Raw genomic sequence first — 27,196 nt, 5'->3', positions numbered from 1 at the left:
ACTCTGCTCCCTTAAAGATACCGGGTTGTCCTGTCTGCTTCCTTGAACAGCCTGTTGTCCAGCAGACTGTCTGTAAGAGGAGTGTTAGCCTCCCCTCTGCAAATAATAAAGCTGTTGCCCCATGCCCTGAGATGGCATGGCTGTGGTTCCACTGTGTGGCTAGCAGCTGTGTGTGCCTGGTATCTATCTGACTGTCTAGCATCGTATCCCCCCTCCAGTGATTTTACAGGGATGTTGTTCCCCCCTGAATCTGAGGTGATGTTACTTTTGCCCTCTGACTGTATTACAAGGGTCACCTCGCCCTCAGACTGACAGCCGTGCAGCTTGCCCTTCACTGAAAGCTGAGTGGGTGTCTACTTGCCTCTTGCTCACTGGGGCTTCAAGGCAGCCCTTGAATCTCTGGTCCAGGTGCTCCCTGGGGGCGCGGAGGAAGTTCCATCCAGTATCCTCCTCCACCTCCGGGTGCCACCTTGGAGGTGAATGGGACCTGGACTGGGGTGAAAGGACCCTCGAGGGCTGAGAGGCAGGGGGCGATGGCAGCAGGAAGCTTGGGGTGCTGGAGGCTTGCGGTTGGGCTGCTGGGGCCCCGTTGGCTGCGGAGCCCTCAGGAGGAGGCAGGAAGTCAGGGTGGGACGTGGGCGCGGGGAGACAGCCGGTGGCTACGACGGTGAGGGGAGCCGAAGCTGTGTCTGGGCAGCCGGGCTAGGCCAGGAAGACCATGTGAATGGGGCCAGGGGGCTCCTGGGCTGGGCAGGTAAGGAGCGCCGGGAACAGGGGCCTAAGGGCTGGGTGTGGGACCTGTGAGCAGAAGGCTGCAGCTGGGCCTGGGGTCAGGCTCCTCCGGGATGCAGCAGCCTTTCAGGCTGGGGTCAGAAACACCTGGAGGTCAGGTGGGAGGCAGGCTGAACAGCCAGATTGCCTCTTTCCTGTGTAGTTGCTGCCTCCTGCCTCTACCACACTGCCTGCCATCAGCGCCAACCTCACTGGGAGCTTTTTCCTTGGGAATCTCTTAGGTACTGAAAAAGCGTTCAGAAATCCCTACATCCAGCCCCTCATCCCATGATGGATAAGCCTCCTGAGCCCCAGATTGGGCAAAGCGCTCCCTCCCCATAGTCCTTCAGCAACGCAGAGGCAGAGAGGGTGATGGCCCTGGGAGAGGTGATGGCCTAGGATGTGATTCCCCCTTGGAGCAAGGTGATGGACAGGCTTGTGTCAAGGGTCCCAAGAGTCCTTCTGCTTGTCACTGGGAGCAGACCCCAGTGACAAGACTCTCTTGAGACAGCGAGGGGAGTCACCCAGAGCATTCTGACAGACACGTGAGAAGTGACTTTAGCCTTGACCCACACTGCTTGAGAGAAGCAGAGGGTCTTCCTTTGGGAATGGATGGACATGCAGGGGGATATTTATCATCTGGGATGGGGCCTGGGGCGGAAGTACCTGACAGGACTCCGGGAAGTTGGGGGGTGAGAGGATGATGGGAGAAAGGAAGAGGAAGGGCTATTTTTATCCTGGACAGGGGTGCTGTTGGCCCTGGGCAAGGACCGTCTGGGTTTCCATCTGGAAAATTGCCACTCCTGCCCCTGCCAAGTGTGCACAGGATATCCTTTCCTCTTGCCTTTGCTCCCTCCTGCTGGCTTCCCCCACCCCTGCCATTGCCTGATTAGGGCCAGTGGGTCCTGCTGGGTCCTGCTTCAGACCCTGGGAAGGTGGAGGCCCAGGGAGGCAGAATCAGCTCCCTGTCCACCCCCTCATTTTAGTTCTCACCCTGCAGTTTATGGGGTAAATCCCCACCTGAGCCACACTTTCCAGGTTTCCCCTGCCTCCCCCACTGCCATTGGAGTTTTTCTTGAAACAGTTTCCACTCTCTCAGCCATGTTGCAGTCTTTCTTTTGTCCCCAGCTCCAAGGTCTGCAGCCTCTTGTGGGGCCTAGAAAACAAGCTGGGTCTTCCCTAGACTCATCCAGACCCTGGATTGGCATTGGCCATCCCCCACCCCAGCCTGTGCTGAAGGATGATTCAGGGTCCCTCGCCCTCGAGGCTCTGGGACAGAGGCGCTTCTCAAAGGGAAAAAGGGCCAAGTGATGAAGCAAGAGAATGGGTGGAAGCTCCGGAGGAGGTCGAGAGGAGGCTTCCCTTGGGTGATCGGAAGGCTTCCTGGAAGAGTCAGGCGGTTATGAGAACAAAGGCCCATTTTGCAGAGTACCTAGGATATGCAGCCAGGGTCACTGTCTCTGGGTTGTTCGTTGGGTCCTAGGAGGGCAGAGACCTCAGGGCAAGACCAAACACAAGAGAGCTAGCGGGTCTGGTGTAGCGCAAAGGATATGCATTTCACAGTCAGGCTGACCCAGGCACAATTCTGGTTCTGCCATTTCCTTGAACAAATAACTTCACCTCTCCAATTCCAGTTGCTTTATTGGTAAAGAGGCAATAATAAATCCCTCCTTACAGAGTGCTGGTGGGAAATCAAAGAGAAAATGGCCGTGATGTTCCGTGGGTAGTACCTGGCATGCCGAAGGTGCTTAACAGAGGTTAGGCAACCATTTCTCCTGCAAATGGTGCACCCAAGGGTGTGTGTGTGGTGGGGGTGTTGGCGGGGGGAGCTGTCCATACCCGGAATTACTCCTACTCAGCGCCTTGGCAGGCCAGTGGGCAGCCCATTCCTTCACACTTGTGGTGTAGCTTTGCAAATGAGCTTGTTTCCTGTGTGCTCTAGTGGGTGTGAGAATTCTAGGCTGGCCCACAGGGTCTGTCTTGGAGGAGGGTCCCATACATACCTTCCTACAGACACATAGATACACACACACACACACAATCCTTCCCTCCCTAGCCCAAATACCTTTCATATCATCACTGGAAAATGTAGGTGTGCATGGATGTTCAGAGGCAGAGGCAGGGACCACATACACATCACACATCAGTTCAGTTCAGTTCAGTTCAGTCGCTCAGTCGTATCTGACTCAGCAACCCCACGGACTGCAACACACCAGGCCTCCCTGTCCATCACTAACTCCTGGAGCTTACTCAAACTCATGTCCATTGAGTTGGTGATGCCATCCAACCATCTCATCCTCTGTCATCCCCTTCTCCTCCCACCTTCAATCATTCCCAGCATCAGGGTCTTTTCCAATGAGTCAGTTCTTTGCAACAGGTGGCCAAAGTATTGGAGTTTCAGCTTCAACATCAGTCCTTCCAGTGAATATTCAGGACTAATTTCCTTTAGGATGGACTGGTTGGACCTCCTTGCAGTCCAAGGGACTCTTAAGAGTCTTCTCCAACACCACAGTGGGATCCTATAAATCCATGCACACACCCACAAGCTGATGGCTTCAAGGCCAAGCTCAATTCAGTGAAAGCAATGCTGAGGGGAGCTGAGTTTGTGGGTGGGATGGAGGCAAGTGGGGCCTCCATCCAGGTGTTGGTTGGAAGGTATCTGAGCTATATTTCCAATGCTTGGTCTAAAGAATGCTAGTCCCACTAAGCATCCGGAAAGAAAACAGTTCTGGGTCCAAATCAACACGGCCTCAGCTATGAAGTGTCCCATGTGAAATTTACCATCAACGTTAGCTTGTGGAAACTCTGAAAGTCTCCCCAGAGAAGGCAGCTGTTTGCTTTTGTCTAACCTGGTGTTTCTCAGACTTCGGTGGTTGCAGAACCTTTTTTCTTATATCCCTAGTTCCTTGCCTGCACCTCCGGAGACAAGGGGAGCAGTGGAAGGACAGCTGTAAGGTTGATTCTTCTCAAAGGACTGTGTCTCTTACCAGAGTTTTTGCGTTGGTGGGGACTTGGTTGTTTTCTGTTTTTCAATTATAAAATTAGCACATGGCTGCTTCTAAAAATTTTAACAGTAGGGACTTCCCTGGTGGTCCAGTGGCTAAGACTCTGTGCTCCCAGTGCAGGGGGCCCAGGTTCGATCCCTGGTCAGGGAACTAGATCCCACATGCCACAACTAAAGATCCTGCATGCTGCTACTAAGACCCCGTGCCATTAAATAAAATAAATAAATATTTTTTAAAAAATTTAAACAGTACAGAGACATATACAGAAATATAAGAAATGCAGCTCCCTCCAATCTCACTTGTGGGCTATGCTCACTGTGAACAGTTTGGTGTACATCCTTCTAGATTTTCCCCTACGTGGCCACTGAAAAGCATATTAGTTAAGAACTTAATCCCTGGAGACAGATAGCCTGAGGTTCAGCTACTTATTTCTATCACTTATTTGTTATTAGGCCTCAGACAAATAGCTTTACCCCATTTAGGCCTCAGTTTTTGCATCTGTGAAATGGGGATAATAATAGCACTTACTTGATAGGATTACTATGAGACTAACATGAAGTCATGCAAATGAAGGCTTAGCACAGAATCTGGCTGAAAAGAATCCCCTAGGTATCCATATTCAGATGCAAATAGGAGGATTCCCTGGTGGTCCAGTGGTTAAGAATCAGCCTGCCAATGCAGGGGACACAGGTTCTATCCCTGTGTCCACAGACACGTTTGCTTTCACACGCCGCTGGACAACTGGACAGTAGCCCCCACTCTCCATAACTAGGGAAAGTCTGCACACAGCGACAGAGACCCCGCGCAGCCAAAAATAAACAAACAGGTAAATAAATGTAACATTAAAAAAGAAATGCAAATAGGCTTATACTCTACATTCTGTTCTGTGACTTACTTGCCATGTTATCTCTGGAATATCTTTCCATGTTTATGTGGAGATCTACCTCACCTTTTCAGTGAAAGTGAAGTCGCTCAGTCGTGTCCGACTCTTAGCGACCCCATGGACTGCAGCCTACCAGGCTCCTCCGTCCATGGGATTTGCCAGGCAAGAGTACTGGAGTGGGGTGCCATTGCCTTCTCTGAAAACCACAGTGGTTTTAGCTAAATATTGTGAACTTGGTTAGTGGGCAATGTGGTGATTTTAAGATGCTGCTTCCTGGACAGTATTGCTGTTTGGTGGTGTTAGTGTTGTCAGGAGTTACTGACCAGTGAGCTAAAGATAGGCCTTACTGCCTCCTGTGAAAATAGAGTGACCCACCAGCGGGGCACCCACCTCTGTCGCAGAGGGCAGAGTCAAATGGACGGGAACCTCTGACTATTCCCCTGTGTGTCTGTGTCCCCAACTCTAGATCAGAGCCTGGCACATAAGACGTACCCATTAAATTGTAATCGGTAGGCTGGCCATGTAAGAAAGTCGTGCCTCCTCTCACCTACCAAGCGAGGCCTAAGCTCAGAGCTCCGTTCCACAGTGCGGCATTTCCCCAGATACCTCGTCACTGATGCGGCTGAGTGATCTTAGGGGGTCATGAATGAACATGTGCAAATGTGAATTTAGGTATTATACCCTGTGTTTATTTTAATATATACTGATTTCCATTTATAGATGGTGATACTAATTTTCCATTTTTTTTAAAAAAGTACACTCGATTTACCGTGTTCTGTACTTGTTTTCCATTTATGGTAGCAAAGTTTTCATTTGAGGTAAATATATTAAACGTGAAAAATGGTCTGTGAAAGTGCCAAAAATCAAAAAGGAAAATGAATATGTTTAAGGCTGGGGTCATGAAATACCCATGCTGGCCTCAAATAACAATTTTCATTTACTTAGTCCTTACTGTGTACCATGTTAAGTACTTTATTATATGAGGTCATCTATAGATCACATATTATGTTCACAACAGCCGTGGACGCAGGTCCATTTTTAATTTCCATTTTGAAGAAAAAGGAACTGAGGGAGGTTTATGTTCTTTTTCTTTTTGGCCACACTGCGAGGCATGCAGGATCTTAGTCCCCTGACCAGAGTCCAGGGATTGAACCTGTGCCCCCTGCAATGGAAGCACGGAGTCCAACTACTGGACCACCCAGGAATTCTCTGAGGGAGGTTTAGACAGGTGTAGTAACCTGCCCAAAGGCCTTCTATCAGTGAACAACTGGGAGGCCTTGGGAATGAACTTGGATGACCATGACATGGACATGGTGAGCTGAACCTCTCTGATCGGCAGACTCCCAGAAACTTTAATAGAGTGGTGCGGATTGCCAAATTTTAAGTAATACTTCGTTTGTCCTGATAAAACCCACATGATGCAAAATACAGACAAGGTACATAAGGAAGGGGACGCAATAAGAGGAATTACTCAATATATACAAGTTACTAGTTGGAGGACCTCTACCCAAAATACAAGCTTTAGAATAATCACTCTATTGCCCTTGTTTATGGCAATAACTAACTAGGAGAATCAGTTCTGTGTTCAAACCACTCTCAGTTTGTAAGACTAAATCCATCTTATTTGCATATAAGAAAAGACTCATCCTTTTGTTCTCTGTTTTTGTGAACTCTGTGAACTCACAGGGTTTATTCCAAACCAGTATTATATCAAAGAGGAACATGTGAAAAAGGAAGGAATTCAGGATACATCCCTGTTTTACCCACTAGAAATTACTTGCCATGCCTGTCAACCCTGATTCTCAAGTACCGTGCTAAGGGTTCAGCACGGGCATCCACAGCCCAGGCTCTTCACTGAACATATGTATCTTCGCCAATAATCAAATCTTGACCAAAGAAAAAGGCCAAGAAAATGCTTTAAATTATTCCTAACAGATTTTGCCACAATGTGGCCCAGAGTACGGCAGTAGCCTGGGTCAGTGAAATAGCTTGCCTTCTCTTGACACACGCATTGTCCGGGCAAGAAGCTGGCACACATTTTGGAGAGAATGTTCAATAAATGAATAGGTTTACAGTTCAGGGGAGGGAAAGTCTTGTATATTTTTTTAAGGGGACAAAACACATTCTAGGCCCAGTCAGGTGAGACGATGTCTATGGAGTTGGTAAAAGTAAACGAGCTGGCAAGAATCAGAGCTTGTTATGGTTTTTTTTTTGTTGTTGTTGTTTTAATACCAATGCTTTATTATTAACTAAATAATAGTTATTTAGTTTAGTCACACTGTATTCAGGTTTTAAAAAGTAATGAATTAATTTGGCTAAGTCGGGTCTTAGTTGCCACATGAGGGATCTTTAGTTGCAGCGAGTGCGATCTACTTCCCTAACCAGGGATCAAACCCAAGCCCTCTGCATTGACTGCTAAATGGAGTCTTAGCCACTGGACCACCAGGGAAGTGCAAAATAGAGCTCACTGTGGTATGATTCCTAAAAAACCCTGGGATCGGAAAATTTGGTCCAGGAACTTCATGAAATCTGGGATTTTTGATCAATTCTACACGGAGTATGAGCAGGGAGATTACATGGGTGGAGGAGCCTGGCAGCCAATAGTCCATGGGGCCACAAATAGTCAGACACCACAGTGACTAAACAGCAACGATAATGAGCAGGGCACTGTGTGTGTCGGGCTCTGTGAAGCGACAAGACAGATGGGACCTGAAATCTAGCCCTCGCTCCACTCTCCAAGTTTGAAACCCCAGGGCGGGGTGGCCCTTTATAACTGGCACAAAGCCCTCTGTGGACCTTGGACAGACCTTGAGATTGACCGAGAACAGTACAGACACCAGTCAGAGAAGGTCTAGAATCTACAAATTTCCTCCTATGGCAACCCACTCCAGTACTCTTGCTTGGAAAATTCCATGGATGGGGGTGCCTGGTAGGCTACAGTCCATGGGGTCGCAAAGAGTCGGACACGACTGAATGACTTTACTTTCTTTCTTTCTATAGTTCCTTTTGGAGAAGGAAATGGCAAGCCACTCCAGTGTTCTTGCCTGGAGAATCCCATGGACAGAGGGGCCTGGTGGGCTATAGTCTATGGGGTTGCAAAAAGTCAGACATGACTAAGCAACTAACACACACACACACATTGACCTTAAATTCTTGAGTTGGGAGAAAAGAATGTCCTGTTTCATTCACCCTAGCATCTGCCTTTTGTTACTGATTCTGAGAGTCCTGGTGATTCTCTGGATCTGCTTCCTCTCTCTTTTTCTTTCTTTCTTCATTCCTCTCCTCTCTTACTTTCAATGAGAAATTTATATTAAGCTTTAATTTTTATTTTCTTTTTGCTAACTTCATTTATTAACCTGGTTTGATCAGACTAGAATGGGACCCACATTTTGTACAAAGAAATATATGCATATATAACCTCACAATTACATAGGGACCCGTACAAACCATACATGCCCCCATTTCATTGTACAGCCATCTGCATACATGGATTCCTACACACCCATGGGTATGTACACATAACATGATGCTCAATGATTAATGTGCCTCGGTAGGCACAAACTTGTATTCACCAGCCAGAGAAATGTATACTCAAAAACATGCATTTTAGGAGACTTGGTTGGTGGAGCAGTGGATAAGAATTTGCCTGCCAATGCGAGGGACATGGGTTCAATCCCTGGTCCCAGAGGATCCCACATGTTAAGGTGTGACTGAGCCGGTGTACCATAACCACTGAACGACTGAGCCCATGTGCCACAACCACCGAGCACACTCGCCTAGAACCTGTGCTCTACAACAAGAGAAGCCACTGCAATGAGAAGACCACACATCGAAGGGAAGAATAGCCCCTGCTCACCGCAACTTAGAGAAAACCCGAGCAAAAAGCAATGAAGACCCAGCACAGCCAAAAAACTGAAAAATAAATAAACCAAAAACATGCATTCGAGATAGATGGAGAATTGTCTCAGAGAGAAAGGCCTATTAAGAGCGCAATGTCACATTTCTGATGGAGAGTAGACTCCATTCTGTCAGACCTCCTTCCCTGCTCCATTTTCTCCATCACCTCTCAGGATTCCCTACACTCTTTAGGTTTTCCAGGAAGTGAAGTACAGAGCAGAGTACCTGGATAGAGGAGGTAGGGGCCTGATTGGAATTCTGCCTCTGCCAAGAGCCCTCATGTGCTATTGGGAAAAACCACTTAGCTCCTCTGATCTGACACCATCTCCATCTTTAAAATGAGCCTGGTGAATTACACTAGTGCTTCTTCTTTTATTTATTTATTTATTTTGGCTGCACTGGATCTTAGTTGCAACTCTTGGGATTTTAGTTGCAGCATGTGAACTCTTAGTTGTATCATGGAGGATCTAGTTCCCTGACCAGGGATGGAACTCAGGATCCCTGCATTGGTAGCAGGGAGTCTTACCCACTGAACCACCAGGGAAGTCCCTACACTCTTGCTTCTAAACTCTTCCCTCTAAGGACTTACTTGCCCTTCCTCTGTCGTACTTTTCCCCGCTCCCCCATGGCTCTCATGATTTTGAGGGTTTTGCTGACTAAACTACCTCATTTAGGTACTAATTTTGTTGTTTCTAGTTCAAATTTTAAGCAGAGACTTAACTAAGTATGCATTGTATGTGTGTGTGTTCAGTCACTCAGTCAAGTCCGACCTGTGTCCGACTGTGTGACTCCACAGACCGTAGCCTGCCATGCTCCTCTGTCCATAGGATTTTTCCCAACAAGAATACTGGAGCGGGTTGCCATTTCCTCCTCCAGGCAATCTTTCCAACCCAGGGATCAAACCCATGTCTTCTGCATCTCCTGCATTGGCAGGTAGATTCTTAACCACTAAACCACCTGGGAACCAAGTGGCTAAGCCACCAAGTATGCATTGAAGAAACAATAATGCAATTTGTCAAACTGAGAAACAGATCACTTGCAAGCCTACAGTGTTATTCTGGGGCCTCATAGGCGCATGTGGCTCCCAGTGGCTGGGAGCCACTCACCAGAATTATGTCGGACACTGCCAGGTCTTGGGGTCTTCTGATTGCTGCCAGGTGTTATACTCCAAAACTCACACTTCTGTATAGGGCAGGGCCTGAAACCTGAAGCCGGAGGGCTCCATGGGCACTAAACAAGTCACACAAGAAACACTAAGGGTCAGATACCCAACAGAGTTACCAAGTACCATTTTCCTTAATTTAACACAGCTTGACTTTTTCTCACTCCTGGCCCCAGTCTTTTATTTAATTGACATATAGTTTACTTACAATATGGTGTTAGTTTCAAGTATACAGCAAAGTGATTCAGCTATGCATATATATATTTTTCTGATTCTTTTCCATTCTAGGTTATACAAGATACTAAATATAGTTCCCTCTGCTATACAGTAAATTATTTCTTTTATATGGAGTGGTGTGTATCTGTTAATCTCAAATTCTTAATTTATCCCTCCCCTCCCCCACCCCTTTCCCCTTTCGGTAGCCACAAGATCATTTTTCTAAGTCTGAGTCTGTTTCTGTTTTGTAATAAGTTTATTTGCATTAGTTTTTAGATTCTGTATATAAGTGATATCATGTAATATTTGTCTTTCTGTTCCTGGCTTACATCACTCAGTGTGAAAATCGTAGGTCCATCCATGTTGCTGCAAATGGCAATATTTCATTCTTTTTCACCTGGTCCCAGTCTTCAGGGACATCATCATGTCCTCTCTGGCAGGTCCAGATTTACCTAGGGTATAGGTCCTGCCTGCATGTTTTCCTGGACCCTCACCCAAGGCCAGGTGGCTCCTCTTCTCCCCGCATGTGACCCCAGCCTGGACCACGTGCAGTATCCAGCCCTAGATTCAGCATAGATTTCTTCTGCAGGTCTACCAGCCTCTCCTCACTGCTGCACCCCAGTTCATCCCATTTTCTCAACCCCAGGCTTTTCTCATCTTGCTCTTATCCTTTCCAAAGCCCCTGAGAATGTTAGGCCTAGAAGGGACTTACTGATCTAAGTTGACACCTTATCTGATGTTGGTGTTACTCTGTATAATATAGCCAGCTGGTGGTTTTCCAAGGGCTGTTTGACTATCACAAAAAACAGGTTGCTCAGGACCTCAGACCCTAGACAGTCAGCTCATCTAAGGCTGGTTCCAGAATATAAACAGTTCTTTTCTGGAGGCTTTTGCTGTTAATCAGTTCTAAGCCATAATAAAAGTAGCAATCGAAAAAATAAAAAAGCCATTTGCAGCCACAGAGCCGAGCAAAATTTCTCAAATGTCTCCCCAGGACTCCTAAAGTAGGAGGGGAAGAGTATATGCGCGAACACCTTTCCTTGAAAGTCTCTTGATTTGGCTTAAAATTTCATGTATATTTTGTATTTTCCTCTATTTGTAATAGATCTGTTTATTTAACTATGTGAATAAGGTTTAACTACGTGTTTAACACTCATGCTTTGAGAGGTACACACCCGTGACTTCCGGTACCCATGAAAGGTTATAAGTATCTCAGTTTAACAGGCATGAGCTTATCAACTATACTCCAATATAAAATAAAAATTATATATAAAAAAAAAAAGAAATGTGAGCTTAAAGCCAAGAGGATTATTTACTAGTCATATTCTTCCACTTTCCAAAGCAGGGGTTGGTAGGACAGAATGAGCACTCCTGGAAATCTTTGTAAGCTCTAAACCAAGCCAACATTTGTCTAAGCTTCTGAGGAAGGGATGACAATTCCCGGTTGACAGAAAGGCAGAGTGGAACTAGAGGAGAATGATTTCAGCAAAGTGACACAATGAGTATTATTCCCAGAATTTGAACATAATTCCAGGGACTATCCTTGAATCTTTTTTTTTTTTCTTTTTTTCTTTAATTGAGTTATAATTGAATAGGTCCTTAAGTCTTACAAACTAAAAACCACCACTGCTCCCCACTTCTAGTTGACCTCAGCATGGATTAGCAGCTCTAGCTTTGTTCTGCCCGTAACAGTTGTCTGAGTTTGAGCAGAACTTTCTGGTCCTCTGTTTGCTCATCTAAAATCTGAGGTTAGACTTGGTGGTTTCTAAGACCTTTGCAAATGGGAGAATCTGTGCATTAACCCTCCACATACCAGTCAACATTTATTAACAAGAATTGTCCTGGGTGGTGGGACATTCAGGGAAATAAAACACAACCTCTGCTCTTGCTGAATCCCTGATCTCACTAAGCGGGTAGGAAAGGCAGGGGGACTGACACATAAATTAGTGTCATCCTGGCACTCGGTGGAAGTTGATGATTGTGGCTGGTGAGAGTGGAATGTTGTAGGAGCAAAGAGCACTGGGCCTCGGGGAGGTTTCACAGAGAAGGTGATATCTGAGATGAACCTTGAAGATTGAGCTAGAGTTCAATAGATGGGCAAGAGTATTTCATGGCAGGTGAACCACACATGCAAGGCATGTTGTAAGAAGAGTGTGAGTTTTTTGGGGAAGAGGACCTCTGAAGACAGATTCTGTGTGTGTGTGTGTACACGTGTGTGTATTGCAGAATAGACCGAGGAGATGGATTTGATCTTGATATTAAAGGTTCTTGAATGCATAAATTAATTTATCTGAGGACTGGTATTTCCAGGGGTCCAGAGGACCAGCCCTGGGCGAGGAGGTTCTGTAGGGACTCCTGGGGACTTCAGGGTGAGATCCCCATTCTGCCTCAGGCGGAACAGCTCCACTTTTACCTGCTTTATCTACGGGGTTCCGCTCGATTTCATCTGACAAAAAGTTTCCACTGCTAAAGCAAGCAAACAAATACAAAAAGAATGTATGGCCAATAGGGCCATTGAGGGGTTTTCTGCTAGGGAGAAGCAGAAAGAAGCCTCTGAAGCAGACTTTGTGGGGGATTTGGGGGAGCAGAGGCCTGATGGCTGACATTCTGCAGAGAGGGTCCCTCATTCAGTGTCATTGGCAGCAGGGGGGACTTGTAATTAGGCGGTCAGGTACACGCACCCCACTGTAGGGGAGGATCAAAACTCAGGTCTCCCCTAGGGCTGGGGGAAGTGTATGTGATCTCTAGTAGGTAGTCCCCCAACTTGGGGGATGGGCTGAGAGAGTGGGAGGGGGAGAGGCAGGAAGTGGGCAACTAGACTAACAAAGGTGCCTCTGGCGGTTTACCCAGCCCAGGTGGGAGGGCGGGGCCTAGGTCTCAGCGGGGGGCCACGTGTGACTTTATTGGGAGCTAGGACCCCATTTCAGCTTTTCTGCAGCTGGAGAATGGCGGCTGGGGGGCTGACAATCTCAGGCACTTCTGGAAGTTCCCAGGGCTAGGCCCTAGCATGTCTGATGTTGGGGGAGCCCTTTCAGCCCCCTCTCCATTCCCCCAGGGACCATGGGCTGTAGCTGCAGCTCAAACCCAGAAGATGACTGGATGGAAAACATCGATGTATGTGAAAACTGCCACTACCCCATAGTCCCACTGGATGGCAAGACCACGGTAAGAGGCAAGACAAGGGGCTTGGTGAGGGAGTTGGGTGGGATGCAGGCATCGGGAGAAAGGAACAGATCATCCCTACAGGTCCTGGAGGTGACAGCGGGCCCCCCTGCCACACAGAAAGGAAAAGAACCCCAGACAGGGAAAGGGACTCTTCTAAGGTCCCACAGCAAGTGGTGGACAAATTCAGTGAGAAGATCCAGCCAAGCTGAAGTGAAGGAGAGCAGGAGAGTGGGGAGGCAAGCCAGGGTCTCACCCAGTCTCCAGATCTCTGACTTCTCTCATCCCACACCCACAGCTGCCCATGCGGAATGGCTCTGAAGTGCGTGATCCACTGGTCACCTACGAGGGATCCAACCCCCCAGCTTCTCCACTGCAAGGTGACCTCAACCAGCAGGGCCGGAAAGACAAGGCCTGTGAATCCTTGGCTGTCAGCCTCCATCTCCTCCCCCATCCCCAACTTCTAACTCCTAAACTCACCCTCCCAGTCTGCTCCAGAAGTCTTCTCCCTAACTGCCCCTGTCTTTACAGACAACCTGGTTATCGCCCTGCACAGCTATGAGCCTTCTCACGACGGAGACCTGGGCTTCGAGAAGGGTGAACAGCTCCGTATCCTGGAGCAGTGAGTGCCCCCCTTCGCCCTGCCCATCCTGGGGTATCTCCAGTACCGCAAACCCCTGCGGTCCCGGATTGCAGTGGGAGCTTTGCAGACAAAAATGGGAGGCTCCGGAGTGCTGAGGGGAGGGTGGGGTGGCATGGCCTAACTGGGGGCTCCGACGGAGGGTTTCCAGCCGAGTCCGAGGCTAGGCAGACCATGCTAACTGCCGCCGTCGCGCAGGAACGGCGAGTGGTGGAAGGCGCAGTCCCTGACCACGGGCCAGGAAGGTTTCATCCCCTTCAACTTTGTGGCCAAAGCGAACAGCCTGGAGCCCGAACCGTGAGTGGGGACGCGTCGTGGGAATGGTGGGACGCAGATCCAGGGACCTCAGAGCAGAGGAGAGGTGCTAGGGGTGGTGGCGGTGAATGCTTGAGGGTAATGAGGGAAGACCGGACTAGCGGACCCAAGAAGCCTTCGCTTCTGCCTTGAGCAGCTGGTTCTTCAAGACTCTGAGCCGCAAGGACGCGGAGAGGCAGCTCCTGGCGCCGGGGAACACGCACGGCTCCTTCCTGATCCGGGAGAGCGAGAGCACGGCGGGTGAGCGGAGATGCTGCTGCGGGGCGTCCGGCGGGGGCCGTGGGCTGGGGCCGCTAGCCGAGGTCCGGGGTGCAAGGAGCCCGCGGGGATGGGGGGCGTGGGAACCGCGTTGGCGGAGGGGCGACTCGCTGAAGGCCACCCCTCCCCGTCTTTTGCGTTCCTTCATCCCTTCTTTCGTTCAGGATCGTTTTCACTGTCGGTCCGGGACTTCGACCAGACCCAGGGAGAAGTGGTGAAACATTACAAGATCCGTAACCTGGACAAAGGCGGCTTCTACATCTCGCCCCGCGTCACTTTTCCCGGCTTGCACGAGCTGGTCCGCCATTATATGAGTGAGCACACACCGCAGGAGTCTTCACCTGGGCCCTACCCTATCAGCCTGTCTCCCCCACTTCCTCTCGGGGGTCCCCCTCCACCCCTCCCCGGCCCATCTCTCAGCATGCTCCTTCATTCCCCCCACCCCCACCCAAGTGGGTGAGGGGCGGTACCTTGTAGCCTCAGAGATCAGGTGACAGCCCCATACCTCCCCTGCCTGACCATTTCCCCAGGTGGGGACTGAGTGAGCTCCCCCCCACCCCCCAACCCCCAGTTCCGTTCCGCCTTATTGACAGCCCTTCGCCCCTCCCTTGACCTCATAGATACTTCGGACGGGCTGTGCACACGGTTGAGCCGCCCCTGCCAGACCCAGAAGCCCCAGAAGCCGTGGTGGGAGGATGAGTGGGAGGTTCCCAGGGAGACTCTGAAGCTGGTGGAGCGGCTGGGGGCTGGCCAGTTTGGAGAGGTGTGGATGGGTGAGTGAGGCCCTCCAGGACTGCGGGCAGGTGGGGAGGGGAGGCGTCTACCGAGGTCCTAAGAGTTCTACGACAGTACCCTGTTTCAGGGCAGCTGCCTAGCTCTGGGTACATGGGCTGCGAGTGACCCTCCCAACCCTTCCCTGCCCTAGGGTACTATAACGGGCACACGAAGGTGGCAGTCAAGAGCCTGAAGCAGGGCAGCATGTCCCCCGATGCCTTCCTGGCCGAGGCCAACCTCATGAAGCAGCTGCAACACCAGAGGCTGGTCCGGCTCTACGCGGTGGTCACCCAGGAGCCCATCTACATCATCACGGAATATATGGAGAACGGTGGGCGCCGCCGCCGTGCGCGGCCGCTGGGGGGCGCTGCCGTGTACTCTGCCCCTTCCCGGAGTGGGGAGGAGCTATGCGTGGCTGTGCACTGAGGTTTTCCTAGAGGAATTTTGCTGAGCCCTCAAAGACTCACCTTCAGGGGCGACCAGAGGGTGTGTGGAGAAGAGGGTGTGCTGTTTGAACCGTATCTGGGATTCCAGCTTGAGGTGGCAGGCTCTGGTTGTTCAGCCTCTCAGTCGTGGCCCACTCTTTGCAACCCCGTGGACTGCAGCATGCGAGGCCTTCCTCTCAGGTTGTGGAAGAGGATTCAACGCCCATTTTCCTTCACCTGCAGTACTGTTTGCCTTCTTCAAAGCCTTATCTTGATCTAAGGATGCTTGATCTCAGGAGATGAGTAGGTCCCTAGCCCCTTTTCTATATCTTCTGCTCCCAGCCTTGGGAGGTCTGATCTGTTCCAAGGCCCTCTTTTTCAGTTCTTGGTGAGCCTCTCCCCGTCCCTTAGCCCACTGTTGGACAGATTGAGAGCCCAAAGAAGGGGAGTTTAAATAAATAGGAATTTCTAGGCCCAGCTTTGGGCCAAGTCTCTGTCCTGCCTCTGGTGCTCAGTTCCCTCAAGAATACCAGCAGAAATCTAAACAGGCTTATCCAGAAAGTAGTAGTCATTAAGGGCTCTGACTGCTTGGGTTGGAATCCTGGCTTGAGGACTGTGTGCCATGGGCTAATCACCACTTCCCTCTGCCATGGTTTCCTCATCTGTAAAAATGGTGATAATAATGCAATCAGTTCAGTTCAGTCGCTCAGTCATGTCCGACTCTTTGCAACCCCTTGAATCGCAGCATGCCAGGCCCTGTCCATCACCAACTCCCGGAGTTCACCCAGACTCACGTTCATCAAATAGTAACTTTCTTATAGGATCTTTGTGAGGATGAACGCTAATGCATATAGAGCAGTTAGTTAGAACAGTGTCCGCTGTATAGTAAAATGGCTCAGTAAGTTTGTTGTTATCTGACTCTGATTCTTTGGGAGTATAAAATCTGTCCTTCTTTCAGGAAGGGAAAAAAGCTAATTGGCTAATGGATTCTAAAAATGGCAAGTAGCAGGCCACCTTCAATTGGTAGTTGCTTGGAGCTCTGTGTTGAGAAGGATTCTGAGGTTCATTGGAAGTGAGCACTGGGATTGATTAGCAATATCTGCCATGGACACAATGGAGGAATGACAGTGTCTGTCCACATATTTGCTGCCTTTGGGTGAGGTTTTGTCTCAGTGACTAATTCAGCACTCAAATGGGGACATTCAGGTTATTGTCATCTTCACACAGGGTTTTAATCTCTTGAGAAGGGCCAGTGGTTACTAGCTCTGTTCCAGCCACTCTAATCCCTGGTCTTCTTCTAGTTATCCTCTGCTACCAGAAAGATGGTCCCTCACTCCCTCATGATACCTATTTTCATACTCCTATTTTAATATATTCAGCATACATTTATTGCTATTTTCTGTGGGCTGGGAGGAGCTTCCCACGTGCCTCAGTGGTTAAGAATCCTCCTGCCAATGCAGAAGATGCAATTTTGGTCTCTGGGTCAGGAAGATCCCCTGGAGGAGAAAATGGCAACCCACTCCAGTATTCTTGCCTGAAAAATCCCACAGACAAGAGAAGCCTGGTGGGCTCCAGTCCATGGGGTCCCAAAGAGCCAATACAGCTTAGTGACTGAGTATGCATGCACTGTAGGCTGGGAATATTGATGGACAAAATAAGAATCTTGCTATCAGAGAAACCTTGCTTTAATTATGCACCCTAGGAAAACCAGTTTATGCCATAGGAAAGTCTTAGCAGGTAGATGATAATGATACAATTTATTATTCTTGGTACAATCTAGAGAGGGTTTTTAAAGGAGGAGTCTAGCTGAGCCATGACCCAAAAGAAACTGTAGCAGAAGAAATGGGACAAAGAGACTTTCGAGTGGGAACCCAGTGGTCTATGAGAAAAATCTCACAATTATCTAGGGTAGATGGAGTAAAAGAGGCAGGAGTGGAGGGAAGAGAAGAAAACTGCAAATGTGGACTATTCAGGGCTTGGATGCCTGGCTGAGGAGTTCAGGTTCCACCCCACTGGTGGCAAGAAGCTTGCAGACACCTCCAAGTGGCATCTTAGTCCCCAGGAAAAGGGCATCCCACCTCTCAGGCACCCTTACTCTGAACAGATACTCCTCCATTTTCAGCTCTTACTCTTCCTTTCCACACATCAGACATGGCTTCTAGACCCCTAGTTAGGGGAGAAGGGTCTGGGAACTTTCCCCTGGGGCAATTTGGGTCAGCAACTCTTGCTTATGTCCATAGGAAGCCTGGTGGATTTTCTCAAGACCTCCGAAGGCATCAAGCTGACTATCAACAAACTCTTGGACATGGCAGCCCAAGTAAGGAGACTGGGGAGGGGCTAAGCATGGGCACAGGGCAATGGGATCCAGATGTCTGGCCCAGGACTGCTGACCTGTACCTGGTCTGCAGATTGCAGAGGGCATGGCATTCATTGAAGAGCGGAATTATATCCACCGTGACTTGAGGGCTGCCAACATCCTGGTGTCCCATAGCCTGAGCTGCAAGATCGCAGACTTTGGTCTAGCACGCCTCATCGAGGACAACGAGTACACAGCCAGGGAGGGTAGGTATGGGATATGAGGGAAGTTAGGGGTCTCCAGGGTCTGGCCTGGCAGACCCTGGTGACCTCACTGCCCTCCCTCCAGGTGCCAAGTTTCCTATTAAGTGGACAGCACCAGAAGCCATTAACTATGGGACATTCACCATCAAGTCGGACGTGTGGTCTTTTGGGATCCTGCTGACGGAGATTGTCACTCATGGTCGCATCCCTTACCCAGGTCGGGGTCCAGGCAGGAGCTGAAAGGGTGATGGGGAAGGGCAGCAAATTCATGTCTTTCTACTTCCTCCTGGGCTCAGAATATGAACCTTTCCAGCTGCTTCCCCTCTATCCTCCTAGGGATGGCACTCGTGCATCCCCGATCAGGTGCCACATCTCCTAGGTCTGGCTTCCATTTCTGTCCCTGAATCTCTCTTCCTTCAATAATCCCAGCTCTTTTCTTTAACTCTAACACAGGCAGCCTAGTAGGTAGAAGACGATCTGGTCTGAGAGGCAAGAAGCCTGCTTTCTTTTTTCATTTTTTTCCAAGTTTTATTTCTTTATTTTTTGGCCACACCTTGCAGCATGTGGGTCTTAGTTCCCCAACTAGGAATCAAACCTGCAGCTGCTGCATTGGAAGGCAAAGTCTTAACCGCTAGACCGCTGCGGAAGTTCCCAAAGGCCTGCTTTTTATTACCAGATCTGCCACTGATGCTTTCTGTTTGACTTTGATCAGATGATTGCTTCTTTCCCCAGTTGTAAAACGTGAGGTTAGAACAGTATTTGACCCATACAAAACACTCAAGAGTGTTAGGTTTTATTATTAATCACTTTGGGCAGGTGACTTTGGGCAGATGACTTTACCTTTCTGAGCCTCAGTTTCATGATATGAGAAACAAGATTATTTTTGAAAGAGCTTGACTCATAGTAGATGCTCACGAAACACTGACTTCCTTTCCCTCTAAAGCCTTCCATGTAGAGTGAGAGAGATGTGTAAGCAACCAATTCCCACTCTCTCCCACTCCTCCCTCTATCTCCTCGACAAAGTTCTTTACCGCTGAATTCAGCCAGGACAGGAATGGAATTTTTTTGGAAGGAACTTGCTAGAAAACTCTGGGGAAAGGAAACAGAACACAAAGACAGGGTCGGGAGCTTGTGCAGCCCGGTGGCCAGACTTGGCAGAAGCTTCCCACATCCTGAGCAGTGTGCACAGAACTTTGCTCCTGGTAAGGTAAAAACACTTTAGAATTAGGTGTGAGTATGCAGGCCTTCCCTGGTCTGGACTTGCCCCATCAAAGAGTTCAAGGGCAGCGCTGGGGCTAAAAACATACTCTTGTCATCCTGCCAAGAGCTCACACTGCTCCCTTAGAGAATTTTTCTACTAGAAGAATAAAGGCAATGAAAGCACGATGATAAATGGCAGCTGACGCATAGTTTCAGGGTCAGGGAGACTATGGGGAGTAATGGGGACCTGGGTAAACTCATCTGCGCCAGCAGATGGTTGCTATTAAGACACAGGGGCCCAAAAAGCAGAGCTGTGTTTTTTCAAGAGAAGCCAAAGCTTGGAGTTTTAGGAAAATTTGCCCGTTTCCAAATATTGGTGATGATTCAGATTGTTTAAAAACACAATAAGGGGCCAAGTCAAAGTGGGTCTGTCTGTGGGCTATATTTAGGCTGGGTGTAGCCAATCGGTTTGCACCCTTGACTCTATCCATCAGTGTTGTTTCCTAGCCTATGTCTTTCCGTGCCCTGATTTTTAAATGTGAGGGTCACATAGCTAGAGGCTCCCCAGGCGCAAGGCCTGAGGAAGAGAGGTCTCTGTTGACTAGGTTCCAGTTTGAAGCTTTGTAGGAGTGAAACTACTGTTTTGCTAGGACATCTAGGAGTTAGGCTTCTTTTCTCAGGAGAATGAAGGAGAAACCAGAGGCCACACAGGTAATTTAGAAACAGGGAGCCTATTTCTGCTGTGACCATTCGGTTCTCCAGAGCCTTGGGGTTCTGGAGTTCTCTTGGGGTCCACATGTAATGGGCCTCGCTGGTGAGGCTAGGATCAGTACAAAGGGAGGGAACTGGTCCAAAGATGACTTCATCTGGGTCACAGAGGGGCCTAGTGAATCTTCTGTGCCTAATGCAGGGTCTGCCTGGCTGAGGCCCAGGATCCACCTGGCTTCCTGATGCAGCATCTCATGTGCCTGTTCCCAAAGCTGGAGAAACTTCCCCATTGTCCTGGCTGTGGGCCCCCATCCTGCGCTAGGCCCTGATGGCTTCATCCTTCCCCACCAAATAATAATCATCACAGGCGCTCTTTATGCTCCATCTCCTGCTCCAGGCGCCATCCTCAGGGCCGTGTACACACTTTCTCATTCAATCCTCACAACATCTCTAGGAGGTAGGAGCTCCTATTATCCCATTTTCCAAATAAGGAAACTGAGGCTCAAAGAAGTTCAGTGGGTCACTCAAGGACTCACAGCCAAACACGTCTGTGTTTCTGCATGTTTAAGCCATAGCAGACGCTCCAAGTGGCATGACTGACCTTTCACAGGTACTGCCAATATAGCCTTACCATCCTTACCATCGATGAAGACCAAGATCCCTTTGGATTGGTGCTCACGCCATACCTGTTGTCAAATATCTTCTTGACCATCACCCCTGCCTCTGGGCTTCCGAAGCCTGGAGCCTTGATGTCAGTTCTCCCATCAACCTCTAGGGATGACCAATCCTGAGGTGATTCAGAACTTGGAGCGAGGCTACCGCATGGTACGACCTGACAACTGCCCGGAGGAGTTGTACCAGCTTATGATGCTGTGCTGGAAGGAGCGCCCGGAAGACCGGCCCACCTTTGACTACCTGCGCAGCGTGTTGGAGGACTTCTTCACAGCCACGGAGGGCCAGTACCAACCCCAACCCTGAGGGGCCTAGGTGACTGGGGCTTGCAGCCCTCCCACCATCTAGCCAATCTGGCTGGGGGAGGTGCAGTTCCTGTGTCATACCCATGTGGCCTATGCACATTTGGACTCAGCATGTGAATCCCGCCCACGTGTGACACATACACCTCTCGTGTCTTGTACACGGGATCTGTAGTTGGGTGGGCTCTGCACATGTGTCTTGTACATGTGTGGCCTGTGCATATATGTCTTGGACACTTGTTAAGTTGTCCTTTCTGGGCGCTCCCCTGACTTCCAAGACCACCAAAGACAGGAGAGAGGCCTATGATTAACACCTGCTTCTCCCTGTCCCCTTTTCCTTTCCCCTAGTCATCAAGATGCTCTTTGAGAGCTGGGACCTTATCTAAAATACCTCTGTGTGCTCCTCTTTGGTGTTGGCTCACATAAGGAGCTCAATAAATACCTGTTGGCGAAGATTGTACATCTTTCTGCTCCCCACTCCAGTCTCCTCTTCCTTGCGGGAGGATGTGGACATTCAGAAGATGGAAACTGAGGCACCCTGAATTGGGGTGAAAGGTGGGAGGGATGAAGGGATATCTGAACTTTTTCCAGCCCTGCTGATGTTGGGTGCCAAGAGGAGGTCCTTATACTTTGCGGTATGTGTTCTTTGAACCCCTTCAAACCTCCACCCCAAAGAATTATGGGCAGCCTAGCCAGAACCTCCTAGAGAGTAGATGTGTCCCAAGACCCTTCCTTTTCCATTGCATAAGAGTGACTGCCTTTTCCTTTTTACAGCTACTGATTCAAGAGCTATATGTTCGATTCACCTTAAAGGTGTTTTTAAACACTGAGTTAATCCACTCACTTAACAAATATTTATTGAACATTGACTGTGCACTAGGCCTGGAAAATCCCATGGACGGAGGAACCTGGTGGGCTGCAGTCCATGAGGTCACGAAGAGTTGGACATGACTGAGCGGCTTCATTTTCACTTTTCACTTTCATGTATTGGAGAAGGAAATGGCAACCCACTCTAGTATTCTTGCCTGGAGGATCCCAGGGATGGGAGAGCCTGGTGGGCTGCAGTCTGTGGGGTCACACAGAGTCGGACACGACTGAAGTGACTTAGCAGCAGCAGCAGCAGCATACTTCTCCCTTCATGTCTAACAAATCATTGGTAAAATTTACTAGGTTATAGTTTTATAGTTTACTAGATTATAGACCTGGAGAAGGCAATGGCACCCCGCTCCAGCACTCTTGCCTGGAAAATCCCATGGACGGAGGAGCCTGGTAGGCTGCAGTCCATGGGGTTGCAAAGAGTCAGGCACGACTGAGTAACTTCACTTTCACTTTTCACTTTCATGCATTGGAGAAGGAAATGGCAACCCACTCCAGTGTTCTTGCCTGGAGAATCCCAGGGACGGGGGAGCCTGGTGGGCTGCCGTCTATGGGGTCACACAGAGTCGGACACGACTGAAGTGACTTAGCAGCAGCAGCAGCAGGCAGTGGATAAGGTCTCTGGGGAGCTCACAGGGAAGCTAGACAGTAAGCATCCCAAACAAATAAATGGTATGGTGTGCTGCAAGGTGACAGTGCTAAGGGGAAAACAGAGCAACGAAAGGGGAATTAGGAGTGTCATATTTGGGGGAGGTTTGTAGCTTTAAAGAGGATACACTGGGAAGGTCTCATAAAGAAGGTGAATTTTGAGCAAAGATTTGAAGGAGGTGAGGGAGTAAGTGGTATAGGGGAGGAGCAGTCAGGCAGAGGGAACAGCCTGAGGCAGAAACTTGAGACAAAGGGCAAGAAACTTGGAAAGCGCAAGCTCTGAGACATAAAGGCTGCCTGAGGGAGGAGGATAGATCCTATGGGGCTTTGGGGCCTGTGGCTTCTGCAGGAGCCATTTTGAGACTCAAATTGTAAAAGAATGGCTCTTACTGCTGTCTTAATAGATTGAGGGCCTTCCCTGATGGTCCAGTGGAAGACTCCATGCTTCCACTGCAGGGGCCATGGGTTCTATTGTTCTTCTGGGAATTAAGATCTTGCATGCCAAGGCACAGCCAAAAAGTAAATGTGTGCTGTGTGCTAAGTCGCTGCAGTTCGTGTCCAACTCTTTGTGACTCATGGATTGTAGCCTACCAGGCTCCTGTCTCTATGGGATTCTCCAGGCAAGGATACTGGAGTGGGTTGCCATTTCCTTCTCCAGGGATCAAACTCCAGTCTCTTATGTCTCCTGCATTAGCAGGTGGGTTCTTTAATTAAATTAATTAAGTAGGGCTTCTCTGGTGGCTCCATGGTAAAGAATCTGCCTGCCAGTGCAGCAGACACAGGTTTCATCCTTGATCTGGAAAGATTCTACATGGTGCAGAGCATCTAAGCCTGTGCTCCATAACTACTGAACCTGTGCTCTAGAGCCTGGGAGCCGCAACTGAAGGCCCTGTGCCTTAGAGCCCATACTCTGAAACAAGAGAAGCCATTGCAATGAGAAGCCCGAGCACGGCACCTAGACAGTAGTCTCCGCTCGCCAAAATTAGAGAAAAGCCTGCACAGCAGTGAAGACCCAACACAACCAAAAAATTAAATTTATAAAAAAATTAATTAATTAAAAAAAAAAAGAAAATAGACTGAGTTAGCAGTCAGTTTATAAAACTGGGGCGGTTTTGCAAAAAACTCCAGATTTCTGTCTTCTCTTGAGAAAAGAGGAAGATTTGGCTCCTTTAGATTTACCTGGCCTCATGGAGCTGAGTAATGGCCACCGCCTTTAGGTGGGGCATGAGCTCTGCCTTTCACACCCTATTGCTCTCAGATTATGAACCTAAGTGTTAGTGGCTATTTATCATCATGCTTGTGCTATGGTTTTTATATTAAAGAGGCAAATGAAAAATTTTTGCACACCATATTTCTATTACAAAGTGTGAAAATTAAAGATGCCTGAAGATGGCAGTGTGTTTGAAGAAAGATGGGAGGACATATTTCTTTCTGAAAGTAAAAAAAAGAATCCAGTTTTAAAAATAAGCAAAGTACCTGACTCAAACCAATATAACTATAATACAGATCCACTCATTTACACCACCTTCCTGACCTCTGTAGGCATCCGAGTTGGTGATTCCTGTTCAGCATTTTATAAAATGCTGCCACACCCATGACCTCATCTGATCCCACCCTCCTCCTTTTTTTGGACATGGCTGCAGCCACAGAGTTGATGAACTTTGTTTTCTTACACACTCCATTTTACTAAGCGGGAAATGGGGACACAGAAAGGTTCTTGGCTGGGAAGCAGCAACACAGAACTGGCAATAGGGATTATTTCTTGGTCCTTTGCTGTTTCTGTAATAGAAGCGCCCAACAACACCACCTAAAGGTTGAACAAAACAGCTAAGCCAACCCTCCAACCGGACCCCTGGACACACCCCTACCCTCACCCCATATAAGGAACAAGCTTCACCCCCCACACCCCCAGGCGGTGGAGGGTGGGGGAGCTAGCAAGCAAGCACGGAAACCTGTTGTTTGTTCTCGCTCCCTGATGCTGTCGGCTGCTGCCCTAGGAGCCCCAATAAAGCCTTGCCTGAAAAAAAAAAGTGCCCAGTCTTAGATCTCCTGTTACTTTTATAATTAAAGGCTCAAATGCAGTTCCCATGTGAGGAATACAAGTGCCCAGGCTGTCTTTAGACTAAGTCATGTCTGACTCTTTTGCAGCCCCTCTCCTCCACCAGCCTGCTCCTCTGTCCAGGAGACTTCCCAGGCAAGAATACTGGAGTGTGTTGCCATTTCCTTCTCCAGGGGATCTTCCCAACCCAGGGAAGGAATTTGTGTCTCCTGCACTGGCAGGCTGGAGAAGGCGATGGCACCCCACTCCAGTACTCTTGCCTGGAAAATCCCATGGATGGAGGAGCCTGTAGGCTGCAGTCCATGGGGTCGCTAGGAGTCGGACACGACTGAGCGACTTCACTTTCACTTTTCATTTCCATGCATTGGAGAAGGAAATGGCAACCCACTCCAGCGTTCTTGCCTGGAGAATCCCAGGGATGGGGGAGCCTTGTGGGCTGCCGTCTATGGGGTTGCACAGAGTCGGACACGACTGAAGTGACTTAGCAGCAGCAGCAGCAGCAGCACTGGCAGGCAGATTCTACTGTAAAGAGGCATAAAAATGTATCTTATTGACTGTAGAACCACGAGTAACTTACTTGGCACACAGTAAGCACTCACTAAATATTAATATTGTTGTAGCTGCCTCTTTAATAGCCCACCACAGTGCTTTTCGGCTCTTAGCTTTCAATAATGATTGACTGATTGATCTAGTGCAGTGGTTCTCAAGGATAGGGTTGGGGGCACTTTTATACTTCCTCCAATCCTCTCCTCCTTGCCCTGGAGACATTTTGCCATGTCTAGTACAATTTTTGTTGTGACAGCTGCAGAGGGCTGGGGCAACGCTACTGGCATTTAAGAGAAGTGGCTAAAGTGAAAATGTTAGTCACTCAGTCATGTCCCACTCTTTGGGACCCCATGGACTGTAGCCTGTCAGGCTCCTCTGTCCATGGAATTCTCCAGTATCCTTATACTGGAGTGGGTAGCCATTCCTTTCTCCAGGGAATCTTCTCCACTCATGGACTGAACCTGTGTCTCCAGCATTGTAGGCAGATTTTTTACTGTCTGAGCCACTAGGGAAGCCCACAGTGCACAGGATGGCCCCCCACAGCATATTTGGATATTATCCAAAATATTAATAGCTTCAGTATCTTTAGAAACTCTGCTCTGGTGTAAGCGACAGTTTTCTCCCATCTAAAGGCACTCCTTAGCCCTCCTAGGTGACTGCATCAGGAGTAAGAAAGGACTGCATTTGAAAAGAAAGACTGCATTTGCAGTAAGAAAGGCTGGGTTCTGCCATTATGATATGTGCTTCTGGAGTCGAGTAAGCGTTTAAAAAAATCTGTGGTTGAAAACTGAACGTAATTATTGTGTGCCTCTGAGGAAGTCACAAAGTTTTCAACTTCATTATCCTTGTCTGTAAAATGCGGATAAAAGGCCCCACTCCGAGGCCGCCAATAGGAACAACAGAGATGACCGAGATAATGTCGGTAAAGCTATGGCACAGTCCTTCGTCTATAGCAGTTTCCTGTTGTTTGTCAATTTATTTCTCCTCCTCCAAACTTAGCTGAGTGACCTTGCGCAAGTCACTTTCCATCGTAGGCCTCTGTCAAATGAAAGTTGGCCTCTGATCGCCAAGCAGTCTCCCAAAGCGGAATGGGACACCCAAGTTAGCAGGCCCACTTTCTTCCCCCGGGACGAATGGTACGGTCCCAGGGCAGCCCCACCCCACCCTGTCGCGGACCTTGGTACAGGCCCAGGGGGCCCTCCGAGGCCTTGCCGGGCTGCCCTTGCCCCCCGCCGAGTTCCGGGCCGTCCCAGCGCCGCTGATTGGCTGGAGCCATGCCCGGGCTGCGCGGCTATAGGTGAGCCCGGGCGGGGATGGGCGGGGCGTTCTGGAGGCCCGCCCCCTCCCCGCGGGTCGGACGCTGAGCGGAGCCACCGGCGGGAGGGCGGACGGACCGATTGACGGGAGGGACGGGAGGCGAGCAAGATGGCGCAGACTCAGGGCACCAAGAGGAAAGTCTGTTACTATTACGACGGTGAGCACAGTCCTCGCGCCGGGGGCGGGGCCGGGCCCGAGCCGGGCGGGATCCGGGAGAGAGAGCCGAGGAGATCTGAGCGGGGAGGCTGAGGGAGGAGGCTGAGAGAAGGAGGCTGAAGCTGAGAGGAGGAGGTCCAGGCTGAGGGCAGAGGCTGGAAAAGGTTGGGGTTGAGGGAGGAGGCTAAGAGGAAAGGAGGTGGAGCTTGAGGGAGAAGGCTGAGGGGAAGGGGCTCGAGGCTTAGAGGGGAGGCGGGGTGGGGGGGGGGGCGTCCGAGGTCAGGAGGGTCGCCTCGGGAAGCCTGAGGTCACCTTGGTAGGGAATTCTGAAGTCTGATGTGGAGTTTGCGGCGGCCTCCTAGAGGGGAGGCTGAGTCCGAGGCAGGAGGCAGAATCTGGTGAAGAAGATTGCCGGGTGACATGTTCTGCTGAGAATCCTAAGATCTCTCACTGCCCCTTTCCTTCCTCATCTCTTCTGGTGAGAGGCCTGCAGGGCTCAGCACCTAGAGGTCACCAAGTCCCCTCCCCCCGTCTCCCAGCGGGCCCTGCGGTTGCTGCTGGGAAATGGGACTCCTGGGGTTGGAAGAAGAAGGATGCAACTTGTTAAAACAAACTTTTTCGTTGAACAGAAATCTGTGGTGCAGC

General features: G+C 49.4%; 2 protein-coding genes and 1 non-coding gene across 6 annotated transcripts in view; all 3 read left to right on the top strand.

The window, feature by feature from the left end:
• The first annotated feature begins 603 nt into the window (after window positions 1-603).
• On the top strand, window positions 604-21,409 carry LCK (LCK proto-oncogene, Src family tyrosine kinase). 3 transcript variants are annotated; one of them, XM_006054631.3, is made up of 13 exons: window positions 604-754; window positions 12,990-13,099; window positions 13,395-13,476; window positions 13,628-13,718; window positions 13,935-14,033; window positions 14,188-14,291; window positions 14,474-14,623; window positions 14,930-15,082; window positions 15,235-15,414; window positions 17,749-17,825; window positions 17,917-18,070; window positions 18,153-18,284; window positions 20,751-21,409. In XM_006054631.3, exons 2-13 carry the CDS (start codon window positions 12,995-12,997, stop codon window positions 20,951-20,953), a joined length of 1,530 nt encoding a protein of 509 aa, XP_006054693.1. In that variant the 5' UTR covers window positions 604-754; window positions 12,990-12,994; the 3' UTR covers window positions 20,954-21,409. The 3 variants fall into 3 exon arrangements, with proteins under 3 accessions (XP_006054693.1, XP_025134284.1, XP_025134283.1); XM_025278499.2 differs by lacking the exon at window positions 14,930-15,082; XM_025278498.2 differs by lacking the exon at window positions 604-754 and having other exon boundaries at window positions 12,987-13,106.
• Window positions 3,854-3,926, top strand: TRNAG-CCC. Its single transcript has one exon. It is a non-coding gene; the product is annotated as a tRNA-Gly (tRNA).
• Window positions 21,410-26,395: 4,986 nt separating the features above from the next.
• HDAC1 (histone deacetylase 1) overlaps window positions 26,396-27,196 on the top strand; it is a 32,196-nt gene continuing 31,395 nt past the window's right edge. Inside the window, exon 1 of one of the 2 annotated variants that reach the window (XM_006054632.4) lies at window positions 26,396-26,552. In XM_006054632.4, the coding sequence (XP_006054694.2) occupies window positions 26,504-26,552 (49 nt within the window). In that variant the 5' untranslated portion in view covers window positions 26,396-26,503. The remainder of the gene's footprint in view (window positions 26,553-27,196) is intronic. The other variant, XM_006054633.4, reaches the window with a different exon arrangement.

The sequence above is a fragment of the Bubalus bubalis genome, chromosome 2, assembly GCF_019923935.1.
Source record: "Bubalus bubalis isolate 160015118507 breed Murrah chromosome 2, NDDB_SH_1, whole genome shotgun sequence".
NCBI lineage: Eukaryota > Metazoa > Chordata > Mammalia > Artiodactyla > Bovidae > Bubalus > Bubalus bubalis.
Note: the sequence above shows the minus strand (reverse complement) of the source record. Positions and strands in the feature narration are given on the sequence as shown.